At 31.7% G+C, this 15,158-nt stretch overlaps 1 protein-coding gene across 1 annotated transcript; it reads right to left on the reverse strand.

Annotated features, from left to right (window-relative positions):
- Positions 1 to 88: 88 nt before the first annotated feature.
- LOC101252770 (aspartic proteinase 36) lies at positions 89 to 10,271 on the reverse strand. Its single transcript, XM_004237326.5, has 10 exons — positions 9,466 to 10,271; positions 8,672 to 8,801; positions 8,279 to 8,526; positions 6,838 to 7,062; positions 4,305 to 4,467; positions 4,146 to 4,219; positions 3,541 to 3,631; positions 2,923 to 2,998; positions 2,530 to 2,601; positions 89 to 814 (listed from the first exon to the last, which is right to left on the reverse strand). Exons 1-10 carry the CDS (start codon positions 9,684 to 9,686, stop codon positions 663 to 665), a joined length of 1,452 nt encoding a protein of 483 aa, XP_004237374.1. The 5' UTR covers positions 9,687 to 10,271; the 3' UTR covers positions 89 to 662.
- Positions 10,272 to 15,158: the final 4,887 nt, after the last annotated feature.

The raw sequence follows: 15,158 nt of genomic DNA on the forward strand, positions 1-15,158 counted from the left end.
TAAAAAAAAAAAAGGATTCCTTTCCCCTCCAATGCGTCATCATAATCTTTAGTAATCAGTATTATGTTGGAATATATTCAATCTAATATTAGTTCCTGAAAGTATATTGTTATATATTTTATGAAAAAAGTCAACAAAATGAAAGAGGGATTATATAACATAACACTCGTACACAATCTTCACTCTGCTTGCAAATGCAGCCTGAGGCTGAAACAACACTTCTTATCTAGCACTCATAAATTAAGAAATACATTAACATGACATCCCTCATAAAAACAAAACAAAAAACAGCAATTGATTTACATTAATATTGAAAATACTCATAAATAACATCAAAAAAAAAAAAAAAACTATCCTATCAAGCATTTGCTTGCATCTCTTCACTATTAGCATCTTCTATCACATGGCCCAAGAGAACAGGCAGGAAATGAAACAGAATAAGAAAGGAATACTTAGACCAACAGCATCTACGAGAGGTCGGTTCCAGTGTGTTAGAACAGAAGAGAAACTGTATGTTTCATCAAAACCAGTGTTGTTTGTATTTTGTGTAATTGTCAAGAATCATGTTGATGAGGTATAAGACTTGTTATTCCAAAGAATCATCGAACTGCGGAATGATATGGTACAACAATGACTCCCTATACAGTTTTTTGTCTGGTATCTCACTTCAACAAATTGCATAGGAGGGAGATTGCTAATATAAAGAACGTAAAAACCATTCTTGAATTCAACGTAGAAGCTGATGAAATATTGTGAGCACCTACAGTATACACCTTCCCAGAAGTTCCATCTCTGACTTTGATGCTCGAAGAGCCTGACATAAAACAATTTTAGAACAAGCACTGTTAAGAAAACGTCCCATCTTCAATGTCAGTCTTCCAGTAAAGTATGGAAAACGTGCTGAAAACAGAAGATTTTATCATACTGCTAAAGATAGCCCACACACGAGGCAGAAGTTCTGATTTCGAGTTTCACTGCCACTCATTATCAGAAAAGATAATCACGTGCTTGGCCCGTGATAAAGAATCACACCCACACGTGAGGGAGCATACTGAGATATAATATAATTTAATATGTGCTTTCTCTAAGAACTTAAGTTATTAGATGAGCTGGTCACGCATCTTCAACACATACAACATGCATTCTCTAAATCTTTTTCCTCACAAGTTAGCCTCCACAATTATATCTCTAATTGGCCAAAGAAAAATGGAAACCTAATCATATAACTATAGCTTATATAAATAATATAAATAATAATAATAATAATATTAAAAAAAAACTTATATATAAAGCCATTAACAGGGCATTTAACATGCATGTGAATCCCCATCAAAAGTACAAATCTTGCTGTGTATAACATGTAAATAAAATAAGGAAACATCAAAATTGTTTCGTATTGGGTGCTTGTCAAAGTACTAAAGGTTTTAGTATGCCCAGATAAGAGCTCTGCTACTGAATGAAGGAACAAATTAAGGTCTTTGCAAATGTGAAGTTAGTCAAGTTACTACGAGTGGCATGAGAAATCCTGCTGCATGTGGCAGATATGATATACCTTCGCCATAATTTTATACAAAATAATCTCTTGTGGCTTATATTAAAAAGCTTAGATTGAGGCATCAAGATAAGGTGTAGATAACTATGGGATGGACATGAAACAACTTGTATGTATCGTGTAAAAATTCAAAGCATGAAATTTCATATCAACTGTTCTTTTTCTATTTCATCAGAAGTCAACTGTCTCTCATAGACATTTCTAACAAGGAAACATAATTATTAACCAAGACCCCACTGAATCATACCATCGGGGTGTGGTGTGATGAATGGGTCTCTCCACCCTTAATCAGAAATTCTGAACACGATTCCTGAGAATGAATAAACCCCCGAGGAGGTCTCCCCCTTAAAATGGTTAATACATGGCGCAAAATATGGATTAACCGGACCAGTGGATTCCGGATACCATATGGTTTTAACAAAAACAGAAACAAACCTCTTAGAAGTTTGGTTTACTTCTGTAAAATGTACAGCTCAAGATAACAAGAATCGACTTTCTGTAATGGAGTGTTTTAAAGTAATTAAATTAGTGATGTAAGTTCACAGTTGTCTCTCAATTTAACTGTAAGGAAGTCCAATAGGATGCGGGTGTCCATGAAGGCTAGTAAGTAGTTGAGCGTTATACGTAATATTTTAGATGAGATGGTCACATAGTTTAATAAGTTGAATTGGTCCATTTCTTCAATTTGTCCCAAGACAACAGCTGACTATCTTAGGTTCAGTTATTTCTGGAGACTCACATGATATGATTCGATCAACTTAATTACTTAAATGCAAAAGGAAATCTATATGTGTCACTCAAAAAAAGGTTCTCCTAACAAGGCAACATAAAGAACCCAGAGCTAACTAAAGGTCAAAAGTAAAACCCAGAAAATAATTGGTACTATTTCAATCAAGGAAAACAGTTTCTACACAACTGACTGATAAATAAGTTAATAACTATTAAATCCTTGAATAAAATGGTAAGGCTAAACTCACAGTTATAGTCGGTCCAGCCAATACTCTGGTTTTCAAGATCATAAAGCACAAGCTTGTTGGATAACACAAGATCTGCATCAAAGTATCAATAAACCAATCAATGAAAATCCTGTCAACTGTATGAAGATACTGCATCCATTTAGTCATCTTTAGTATCTTAGGATGGCAACAAACTTAACTAACAATAGGTCAAAATACCACTACACTGTCTTGTACTTGCACTTGCAGGAACTAACACTAAACTGAAAATTCACACTAAATGGGCAAAATGTAATTTTCATAAAATTATGTATAATTCTAAAACGTAATTCACCATCAAACTGATTCACTTTTTCTTTTTATTTGGAAACTAAGCTGATTTACTTTCATATACTGTTACAGTTCAAACAATACCTCCTAAGAGAGTTATTTCCTTTCCATCCTTTGTCTGCATTCCACTGTCCTGCCAACCGATACACCACTCGTTTTCCTGCAAAATTATGAAGCAAAGGGGTTTGTAAGTCATGTTATTTAAACTGCAATGCAAGTGCATCCAGTTGCTTTCTCCTCCCATGCACCTTACAACAAAGGTCTCTGCCATTTTGACCCATCTTTTAGTATCCTGTTGTTTGCATTGGACTACACATAATTTATAACAACTGAATGAATTTAATGGTAAAAAGTCATGGAAATCAGATAAACTCATGCCAACATTTCCAATATCAACAACATAGCATAAAAATCACCAGACAAATCAAACAGCTCACGAATGCTAGGAACAGATCTAAGATAAGAAGACATTGAAGATCAATCACTTATGGGCGAAATTCGTGAATTCCAACAAAGATAGTGTCTGTACTGGTTACTGAATTCCAACAAGATTATGACTTGAAAAAACAAGTAACTTGCACAGCAGTCAAAGGATACAATATACGTTAACAGGGAAAAGGAAGGCTTTCTGGGTAAACTAGAAAATCTAATCTGATTAAATGAAGAAATCAGGAGAAAACTCAGCAAAGCCAGATTACTTACACTAACTGCGAAAAGATAATCGTGGGGATAAACTTTCAAATACAGAGAATTAGCAAACTGAAAGGTTACAACTGGGAAACCATCATCAATCCTGCGCCACCAGAGGAAGAGTAGTTGAAAGAGATGAAGATTAGAAGTTATTTATAGCAACTAACTGAATTACAACAACTAATATCTGGAGAAGTGGATTAAAATAAGAATGGGGTTACATAGCATTATTATTATTCATAATTAATGATCTAACCCCCACTGAATTAAAGACATTAATACATCCATCATGAAAATGGCGTTCCGAATACGATAGCGAAGCAGTTATTCAAAAGAAACCAGAATTTTAGGAGAAGGTCAAATGAGATAATGGCATCTACTCAAAAAAACCTGAAGAATACCCTCTTATCAAACAAATAAAAAAACTGCAGAATAATGATTCTATTGTCGGTGTAGTCATTCTACACAGCATTAGAATTCAAAGCTAAAGAAAGAACTATAGTGGAGAGGGCACTATGTTAAAGTGTACATGATCATAGAGGGGGAAAAGATATCACAAACAAATCTTAATAGAAAGAATTAAGATATTCATGTGGAGATGGTAAAAAGAACCTTACTTTTTACTATAGAAAAAGCAGTGGAAGGTCCCCTCGACAAGATGAGTCGTCAGATCTGGTTGCCGAACCATCAACTACGGTAACAGACAAAATGAAGAATCAAGCAGGAGGAACTAATGTATTCATGCATACACACAGTTTTCAAATGTCTAAACCTACCTTGCTCATGAGAGCATCATAGACTTTGTTAGGAAGATATGCTAACGTTGTACCACTGTCAATAATTGTTCCTCTGTTGGATCCCGCATCAAATATAGTGGTTGGGATGTTTAGAGCTTCTCCATTAACTTCAATTCCCTTCATGACAACATTATAATGTGGCCTAAAGTGGAAAACATATATAGTTGAAGTCAAGAAATAGAGAATGGAGGGAGCCAATTTCATGTTTAGACAAATACTGATATTTAACAGTAAAAAATGATGGTATAATAAAAAGTAAAAGAAAAAGCAAGAGAAGTGAATGACGAGAATAACAATGCAAAAATGACAATCTAGTTAATCAAACATGAATGCAAGTACTGAAGTTTACAATATGCACCACCCAACAGTAGTCAAAAACTCAAAATAACTTTAAATTTCTTTTTCCCATATATGGATGAGTTAACTAATGTCGTTTTTAGTACCAAGAAGATACGATTCATAGGAAGGCCCGAGATTCCAACTCTAGACTTAAGAGAGCTCTCAATTCGTTCAAGTTCTTCTGTGAACTATTGCAAGTCCAACAATAATGTGTCCCAGAGGAAGGACTGGACCATTTGAACTACTGTCTTCCAAAAGGAAATCACCACGTTCTCTTGAGGTCTTAACTAAACTGTTTTTAGGTCTCTAAACAAGTTTATTTGCTACCACATTTTGGACTCATGTGTGCACTTATCACTTGACCACTGGTTGCGGCAGCTTCCAGCTTTAATGTTTTCAGTAGATAGTAATGTGGGCAAATATCGATGTGCCTACCCTTCCCTAACCCCAACAACCCCCCCCCCCCCAAAAAAAAAATAGATATTTGGGGCAGGGCAAGGCAGGAGAATGGAGTAACCAATAACTTGATAACTTGGTCCCACATTAGATCGTGAAATGCTTAAGAACGTAATTGGAGTGAGGGCAATGAGTGAAGCAGATGCGCGAAGGAGATCATATGCCAGTAAACAACAATAAGAAATGAAAATTCTAAAACTCATAGCAACTTTGTGGCGTTGCTATTCATGGAAGGTGAATTTTAAACATCAAACATACATACGTCACACAAAAGAGGCAATAAGAGGTTGCCATGACTGGTGACACCTTCCTATTTCCAGAATCTTTTGTTTTCATCTAAATCAATGAGGCAGTTTAAATTTACTCGAGGAAAAGAAAGAAAAACTATCATTTGGAGACTTTGTTTTCTTTTTTGGTAAGGAGAAATGGATTCTTATGATACCCTTTTAGGAGTCTCCTTTAGAGTCGTATATAGTTCATACTGTACACACCCTAGCTTGATATCTTAAACATAAAATTAGTATTTTCTCCAAAAGTCTACTTTGATAGAATATTTTCATGTATTGGGCAATTTCCTATATTTCCTGAATTCTTGCTGTCTGTTTACAGAAACCAAAAATTTTATTTCTTTTAAAGAGACTGCATAGAATCAAATAATTTGAACTTTGAAGCAAGTAGAAGCATATCTGCATTTGTTCTCAAATCGGTTTTTGGAATTCTCTACTGGAGACTTCAACAACTATGAATAGCTTTTCACAGTAATTTGTTTCCTTTGAACTGCTGTACAATTTAACCCACTTCTATTTTTTGCCACTTCTTTCCATCACTAAGAACAGTCTTCATGTTTAACTTTTCTCCAAGCATTTTCCCCATAATCCATTTAAAGCAATAGTTTTTACCCTATTCAGCACTAGATCTACACTAGTTCTAGCTCGGGGGTTGCTATAGATCAGTTATCTACTCATGTAATCTCCCTTTTAAGTTTTAATGGATGAGTGTGTGTTTTTCTTTTGCCTCAAAGCTTGAAGACCAGGATCAAAATTTCATATAAGAAAAACTCCCTTATTAAATTAAAGTTTCTTAACCGAGCATTAAAACTGCTAATACAGCATCCAAGACTGGGTCAGCTACTATAAATCACCTATCACTTACTCTGTCGGGCTCGGACTCCCATCCAAGCTAAAGCTGGCTGAAGCAAGCTACTTCTCTTGAGAGAGAGGTATAATTAGTGAGTCTTCTCTTTCCCCTTGGTCTGAGGTCGAGTTACTTCTCATAGAGAAAAATTCAAAACAATAGGCGGTTGATTGTTGAGTCCACATCAGTTCCCTCCTTGTTACTTCCCTCATACAAGTCTAAATGAAAATTTTGCAAGCCTATTAGAGTTACATTCCTATGAAAGTATATGTTCTTTGATTTCTGAGATATTTCACATAACTCCTTATGGATTTTCTATCATAAATTCTTGCATGCATGCATATGGATTGCGCTCAATAGGATATAAACTGATTGAACCTACCAATAGAATTTGAAAGGATGCAAAGCTGGAAGAACGGAGCACAAATTTACAAACCAATGATTGCAATTTTCCTTATTTATAATGGAGCAGAATTGGAGAAACTATATACAACTTCAAATAAGATGATACCAAATCTTGTTTTGGGGGAAGGGGTGGTAGTTGGAGTAGGGAAGAGGAACAAAAGGCACCAAATATACTTACTCATTTGGGACTAGTGGTGTTGACTTTACTTTTGGCTGAACTACTTGTCCAATGGCAAATATGCCGCCACCATCACTGCTGTCTAGGCAATGTGAAAAAACTTTGTTCACCTTCCCAGATGCAGCTAGCTGTGAAATAAGCGATGAGTTTGCTTGTCCAAAACCAATAATTCCGTCAACCGCTTGAGTAGATGAGCCTAGCTCTCCTGATTGTCTAGATGAGCACCTATCTTGATCAAAAACATGTAAGATACATACATGTTATCAAGAGATAAACTACTCGCTAAAAAGTAGTACTCCATCACAGGCCCGAGTAGCACAATTTACATCTAAGAAACCAACATACTATATTGTGACAAAACCAGAATTAACAATTATAGGAGTAGACAGTACAGAATAAAAACCATTGAAAATAATAGGCTACGAAGAAATTACTTCATTGGATATAGTAATGAGTGCCACTGTCAGTAATTCCTTGTTAAAAGAAGTGGAGATAAAAAATATTACGGAAGGTAAACACTTCTAATAAATATTACAGAAGCTAAACGTTAACACTATAACAACCTATTCGGGATATAAAACTTTATCATGTTCATGTATACAGAATTGCAGAAAACACATATAACATGGCATCAGCAGAATTTTTTATGTATTGACTTACCAATGATGTGTAAACTACCTAATATAATAGAGAAAGAGAATATGATACTGAAATTGTTATATGAACCCATTCAAGAGTACACTTACTGAACTAACATAGGATCGGGAAACAATATATACTAGAGAGTGAGGAAAACACAGCCTTCCCTTCTTTTTTTCTTTTGGTTCTTCACTCTGTAAGCTATTGAGTATTCATGATACACCACTATATAAACTGCTACACCATTGCAGTCAATATCTCTGCTCTAGACAGTGTAATGACTTGTATACTCAAATTTGCATATCAACTACTTTCACATGTTTCCTCAGCAGGGAACTTATTTAATATGGCATAACTAAGACCGAGACACAAAATAATTCTTATTCTAAGCATTTCCTTACCCTGGTTCTTCAGCTCAAGAGAGGCTGAAATTAAAAATCCCAATTCCATTAGCTATTTAAATATCTACTTCAACAAATATGCAAACAGCACAGGTTTCACTTTACTTGAAGTGCCAGATGCTGCTTTAATACAGCAAATCTGTTTTAAAAATAAAATTGGTGAGAGAGACAAATTTATTTCTTTTCCCAATGAACTGCAACAGAATCTATTTAAACCAAATCCAGATTCCAAACATTGTCTGGAAACAAAGACATCCAGACAGGGTGGTAGAATTTGGTGAAGTGAAAAAATGGTCGCCAAAAACAGAAAATATTCCCCTATGGTAGTCATCCACGTCTAACATCCATTCATTTGGCAACATCTAACAAAAATAAATTCAAATTACAACAAATAAAATTACCCAAATGCTATGGACCCATTCATGGATGTGGTTTGAAGATCCCCAGAGACTTGATCAAAATGAATGAAATCCCTTACAAAGTATCCTGAAGTTGAGCTGCCATCTCCGTAAGTAACCTGATATTCACAGGGTGTTCCCACCCTGCAATCTGAGTAGGGAGCATTAAACATATCAGTGCAGAAGTCTTGGTCGCAAGATACACTTTTCCCAGTGGATGAGGCTTTTAAGTCATACAGCTTCAATTCTATCTGTAGTATAACAACATAGATGAGAAACTACAAGGACAGATCAAGAACAGAAAGTCAACAATCTGATAATTATATTATACATACTGGAATCCATTTTCTTTACATGGATGGCAAAAAGATGTGTAAATTAGAAGATTAATCATACCCCAAGACTGCTTTTTGAAGGACATCTCATACAGCCAGCACAATTCACCCATAAGATGTCACTTCCAGTATCTACCTGGACATGATAGTCCTTAGAAGGAGTCCCGATTGTAAGTTTAGTGTAATAGAGCCTGCATGATTTAATTATGAAGAAAACATGACTACGATTTCACTGGAAAGAATGTGCATACATGAATAACGCACCACTGCCTCCTGCATAAGCACACTTTTCTTTCCTTTTTTGTGGATTGGATGAGGGTCACAATTTTATGGAGTGCACCTCTCTCAAATAGAATCAAGAAAATATAATCTGATATGTTTCTCAATAAGACCATAACATTCCTCTATCTCACTTAAGTATACACCTATAACTAGAGGGCAGAGCCAGGATTTTCACTAAGAGGATTCGAAATATAAAAAGTAAACCCACGAAAAGGCCAAAAGGGGTTCACAATCTACCATATATACATAAAAAAAAAATACTAACCATGTACAAATGGGGTAATTTTTCCTGAAGGACTAGAGCAGAAACATTAACAAGTGAAAAGTTAACAACTCTATTTGTGTTCCCTCTTCAACAATGAAATGGGAATTTTCATCACTAAAACACAATCTCATTCCAAAGAGGAAAATTAACCATTCTGAGCATATAAAGCAGAGCACTTACGTCAACCAAGTTGATTCATTTCTACAATCACTTTCACCAATTATGAAAACCAAAAGCCCCCTAAATACAATATCCCAAGAAAACACAAGAATCATACAAACAAGTAGAATTAAACAAAGGGAACTAACGCTGCATCAGTAGGTTGGCCATTGCCACCCAATTCAAAGTCAACGGCAGCAAGCATTCTTCCATGGCGGCGACTATCATGAGCTCTGAGTTCCTTCAAGATTGAACCTCCACGCCCACCATACTTATGTTTCACATTAAAAACAACATTTTCTCCCTTTACTGCCACAGCCAAAACCAAAATTAACAAAAATATCAAATACCCTTTTCTCCTCAGATCCATTATCACAACATACAAATACAAAACACCCACTTCCCAAAATCCAATCTTTATAAACACCCACAAGAGAAAAATGGGATGTATGAATGAATGAAGCAAGAAAAGAACTTTTTTTCCCTTTATACACAACAATGATGAAATATTATATTTTTCTTGATTTGGATTGAGAAAAAGAGTCGGTTTTGAAAAAACCCAAAAGGAAGAAAACAAGATACAGAACAAATATAGTAAATGGAGATTGGCGTCAAGACTCAGGACCTCTTCAAAGTGTAATAATTCTTTACAATTTTCGAAAGAATGAATAAAATAGTATATAGTTATCTTTGAGGAAAGGGGTAGTGTTCTGAAAAAGGAGAAAGCTTTGTGATGATGCAATGGTGTAGCTGACGTTTGTCGTCATACTTGTCTGCACATTACTTTCTTCATACACATTTTCATACTCTCACCCTTCTTCTTTTTACTTTCTATTAAAACAAAAAAGTTAGCTATAGTATACGGATCTCTAAACTGGTTAGGTATTTTTTTCTCTCGTGTATTTTAATTATGTTATTTTTTTATTGAATTATTGAATTTCTATAATTTGTTTTTTTGAAATGTTCTTGGTTGATGTGAGATCAGATTTTGTGAGAAATATTGATAGAAGATATATATATTGTTTCAGAAATCATTAGTGCAATTGATAGTAAAAATGTTTGAGAATAATTGTATTTTACTTCAAGTCATTTGAATACGTTAGAAAACAAATGACACTAATACACAATTTATCTTCATTCTTTCAATTAAAACCATTACTATATGAACATAATTGAAGGCATTTACAATAGAAAAGTCGATCAAAATCAGCCAACAAGATTTAAAAGGAACAAATTATGGGTGGTTCAATGATTCAATAAGAAAATGATATAGTTAAGGTACATGAGTGAAAAAACACAACAAGTTTAAAGATTTGTTTATGAGTTTGGTTTAATATAAAAGGGCGTCATTTAAGCTGGCATTAGATATAATATAAATAAACATTTAAATTTATATAAAATTGATGTGTATTATGTCATATAAGACACATATTATGTCATATAGGACACGTATGTCTACTTGTATACAAATTTAAATGTTTATTTGTGCACATTCTAAATTGGAAGGCATAATTATCCGTTGAAACAAGTTAAGAGTCATGTTTATGTATTATGTCTTTTTTATTAGCTAATAAGTTTCATAATTACTTATAAGTTATCTATCACCAAAGTATATGGTGTAATGGATGAGACTGCTTCTATCTTAATTAGAGGTCTTGAAGGTACGAAAAAACCATTGGTAGAGAGCGCTACCTCCCGAATGGGGCCTTAATTGATAATAATCAGACTCCAACATGAATACCGAACACCGAATTTAAAAAAAATTGCATTCTCTAAGTATAAAAAGTTCAATCTTTGTTAAAAGGTTTTGATCATAACTTCACAAAAGTAGTTTAGTAAGTACTAATAATTTCATGAAATCAAATTTGACTTGTAACAAGCAACATGTTATGTATAGTTCAAAATCTAAGTGGACACAATAATTTAAAATATCGTATTTTGTGACATGATTACCTCAAGAAAAGCAAAATTTAGACTCTTGAAAGTCATAGATGAGTTGTTTAGTTAGTTGGACTATTTCTTAAATATTATTAAGGCAATATTAATTAGTTTAAAATTGTTTTCTTATGCTTCCAAGTACGCGTTTTCAAATTGAAGGGGACTACTAAATAGGTCTATAGCATATTATTTTTATTGTAACTATGAGTTTCGAAATAACACCGTGAGATTAAAATTTAAGATTTGAGAGATAATAATATTTGATTACTGTGAATATGAAATAACACATTTCAACTCTTATTATAATTTTTTTTAAATCTAATATAAGCATGTTTATGCATGTGATGTGTTTTAACAATGCGTATGGAGTGTAAGCACATAGTCATTATCCACAAATATTCAACTTCTAAAAAGAAAACAAGAAACATAGTTAAACACATAGGCAATCTCAAGAAGATTAAGGATTAAGTAATGATATTAATTAATTAACACCACCGTACAAGTTACATTGCTATTAAATAATAGTAAATATTAATTAATTATTTCACTATCTAACAATGCTAATTAAGAAATGATTATAAGTTAATTGTTTTTTTTTTTTTTACAAAAGTCAAAACTGTGAAGGTCCTAATTTATTATTTCTTATTTGTAATGTTGCTTTTACCTCCAAATTGTGATATGATGTTAACAATCGAATACTGTTAAAGTGAACTCTATTATCAAACAAATATAAAGTTAGAATATAGGACAACAAGTTCACTTTAATGTTATCGATTTTTGATGTATTGTTAAAATCGATATTGTCCAGGTTGAGTAATGATATGAAAACATGCGGTATATATGTCCGATTACAAAGAGTCGAATAGTCGAGGGAACCACAAAGTGTTTGGATCAAAATAATCAGATGCCATGCAATAAGTTAACAATGAGAACATTGAAAGTGTTTATGTTTCATCTTTTTCTTCGTATTTTTTATTATTACGTATTTCTTTTTTTAGATAATTTATTGTAATTCTTTCGTATGTATGTGAAATTAAGCTTCTCATAATTCTACGATTATGATAATTAAATAATTATTGTTGTATATATTTGACTTAACTTGGTAAAAATGCAAAAAATATCAAGTAGAGCATGATTTTTGCCCCTTGGAGGGGATTGATTTCAACTCATTTATCACATAAAAATCTATTCTAAGGATTAATTATTCATTAGCTATTTTCTTATTTAGTTTGGTTGATTCAACATGATAAATTTGAGATTTGATTGCTTAAATAAATGATTAACATTATTTTGATTTATTTAATAAATAGTTAATCACAAGTCTTTTCTGGACGTAATATTTATATTTTTAAGTCACTATATAACTTGGCGACTACGTACACTTACATACGTATTTCTTGAAATATATCACGTTAAGCAGATTTATATGGCACGTTTAAATAAATATAAAAAATTGAAGTTTTATGACATATTTATTATATTTGTTATATTAAAAAAGACTATTAAAAAAATATTTGCACAGAAAATATAATGTTAAACGGTTAATATTTAAATAGTTAAAACTAAAGTTTTTTTTTTTTTTAAAAAAAGTAAATTTCAGAAAATAGTATAGTGAATAATATGACGTTAAATAGTATGCAAAATCTCAAATGAAAATAGAAAATGTAACTTGATAAGGTAGGAATAAAATGTTTGAAAAAATAATAATAATTTCAAAGTTTTATAAAGAAGTTTAGATTCTTTAAATTTATCAAAAATAAATATCATTGATCTCCTTCAACTTGTTAGATTTAACGAAATATGTGCTTGAATTTATCAAAAATAAATGTAATTGATCTCCTTGTTAGATTTAACGACATTTGTAAAAATAATATTTTACCAAGAATATCGAAAATTTCATCAAATTAAAAAAAAAACATAAGACATTACACCAACATAGCTGTAAAATCTTCAAATAATTTTTTCCCCACAATTTTCATTAAATTTAACAATTAAGTTTATTAATTAGGGATATAATTAGAGGACTACTTTAGACTTTCTCTAAACATAAGGGACTATATTTTCTTTTATTGATAATGCACATGTACCCCCTCAACCTATATCCAAAAATTTCAGAGACACACTATTACCTTTCTGAACTTATTTTATTAATAATTTTCTACCATTTTTCGATCTACGTGACACTGTCTTGTGGGTCCAACACTGATTGACTTCTTTTTTCAAGCTACGTAGACCGAAAAGGAGTAGAAAATTACTTGTAAAATAAGTTCAGGGGGTAATAGGACCTCAGTATAGTATAAGGGTGTCTCTAAAATTTTGAATATAGGTTGAGGGGTACTTGTGGATTTCACCTTTTATTTATCATTTTCTTCTAAAATACTTTGTAATAAAAGAAGTATAAAGAAAGCAAAGATATTTCAATAAGTAAAGTTAAGAACATAGTTGAGGAAAGGGAAGATGATGTAGACATTAGCCAGCTAAAATTAAGTTAGGTTGTCAAAAAGTAGAATATATAAAGATAGGTCCTAACTCCTATATATGACCAATAATTTTTTTCAAGTACTTCCTAATCCCTATGGTATTTGTAATTTTAATTTATTTTTAATGAATATATTTCATTTGGATTAATTATCAAATTTTAATATTAAGATATTGTTGAGTTTATGATTTCAAAAGGATTTACGAGAAAATAATCGTCGTTTATTGTAACGTGTGTATTATTTTATCGATCAGTATTATTAATTATTTTTATTAACTAATTATTTATCATCAATTATTAGTGTATAAACATTATCACTAGCTATCATTATTCAATCACCACCTCACATTACCATCATTAGCTTCAAAGTTTATTTCATCAAGAAATAATTTTTAAATAACTTATAAACATAATAATTTTAATATTCTATATTTAATATTTTCTCCGTACATTTTTAATTATAATGATTTTTTAAGAGACAAACTATAGGAACTTCGATCAAAATTTTACGATGTATTTTTTCATTATATTGATATGCGATAAATTGTAAGTTATAGTAGTTTTCGTATAGTTTTTTAATATCTTTTTTTTTAAAAAAAAATCAAATTAATATAATCTAATTTAACTTCAAAAATAGTCAAATTAACTTTTAAAAAGTGGAACGTGACAAATAAAAATGGATGAAGAGAGTAATTATTTCACATGAACGTAACATTTGTTAATTTTGAAAGAAGTATAAGTCATGTGTAACGAAGTTTTGAAAAACGAATGTTTGAAGAACGATGACAGAGTTTAGAAATAATTAGTTGAGATTACAAAAAAAAGAAGAAGTAATAATTAAAGTTGAAAAATAAATAAATTGTAAGTTCCCAAGTAGTAGAAGTGATTTAAGGTGCCAAAGTTAGTTTTGAGAGAAAATCACTATTTTTAAGTTTTTGAAAAGAAACTTGTACAACTACTCAAAAGCACCTCTATTTTTAAAATAAACAATTTTGAAAGAAAAAAGAATAATATTTTTGACTTCTAAAAGATTTAGTGGATTAATTGGATATGATTTTTTAAATGTGCAAGATACAATATGACAAATATAAAACAAAAATCCATATAGACTTAATCACAAAAAAGCATACATCACTAGTGAAATTTTCTAATTACATGCATATAATTTTTTGTTTTGATTAAACCTACCATTGAAAAATAATTAAAGATGGTATAAAGGTTTACATTTTAGTGTATCAATGAGAGTCTCGCACCTAATAGATTTATAAGATTTGGTATATCAACGATGATCTAATATAAAGTCTAAAAATCAAGCTATTTTTATTTCCATTATCTCTTATTAATAGTATTTTTATTATAGCTATTGTTGGTGACACGATATTTTAGTATAATTTCATGACTTATTTTCATTCTTTTTAATTTTTC

This window comes from Solanum lycopersicum, chromosome 4 (assembly GCF_036512215.1).
Source record: "Solanum lycopersicum chromosome 4, SLM_r2.1".
NCBI classification, from domain to species: domain Eukaryota; kingdom Viridiplantae; phylum Streptophyta; class Magnoliopsida; order Solanales; family Solanaceae; genus Solanum; species Solanum lycopersicum.

Coding starts and splice junctions, on each gene's coding strand:
- LOC101252770 (XM_004237326.5), bottom strand. CDS start 9,686: ATGGATCTGAGGAGAAAAGGGTATTTGATATTTTTGTTAATTTTGGTT. Junction 4,220..4,304: donor ATGATGCTCTCATGAGCAAG/GTAGGTTTAGAC, acceptor CTGTTACCGTAG/TTGATGGTTCGGCAACCAGA. Junction 2,602..2,922: donor GGAAATAACTCTCTTAGGAG/GTATTGTTTGAA, acceptor ACTTTGATGCAG/ATCTTGTGTTATCCAACAAG.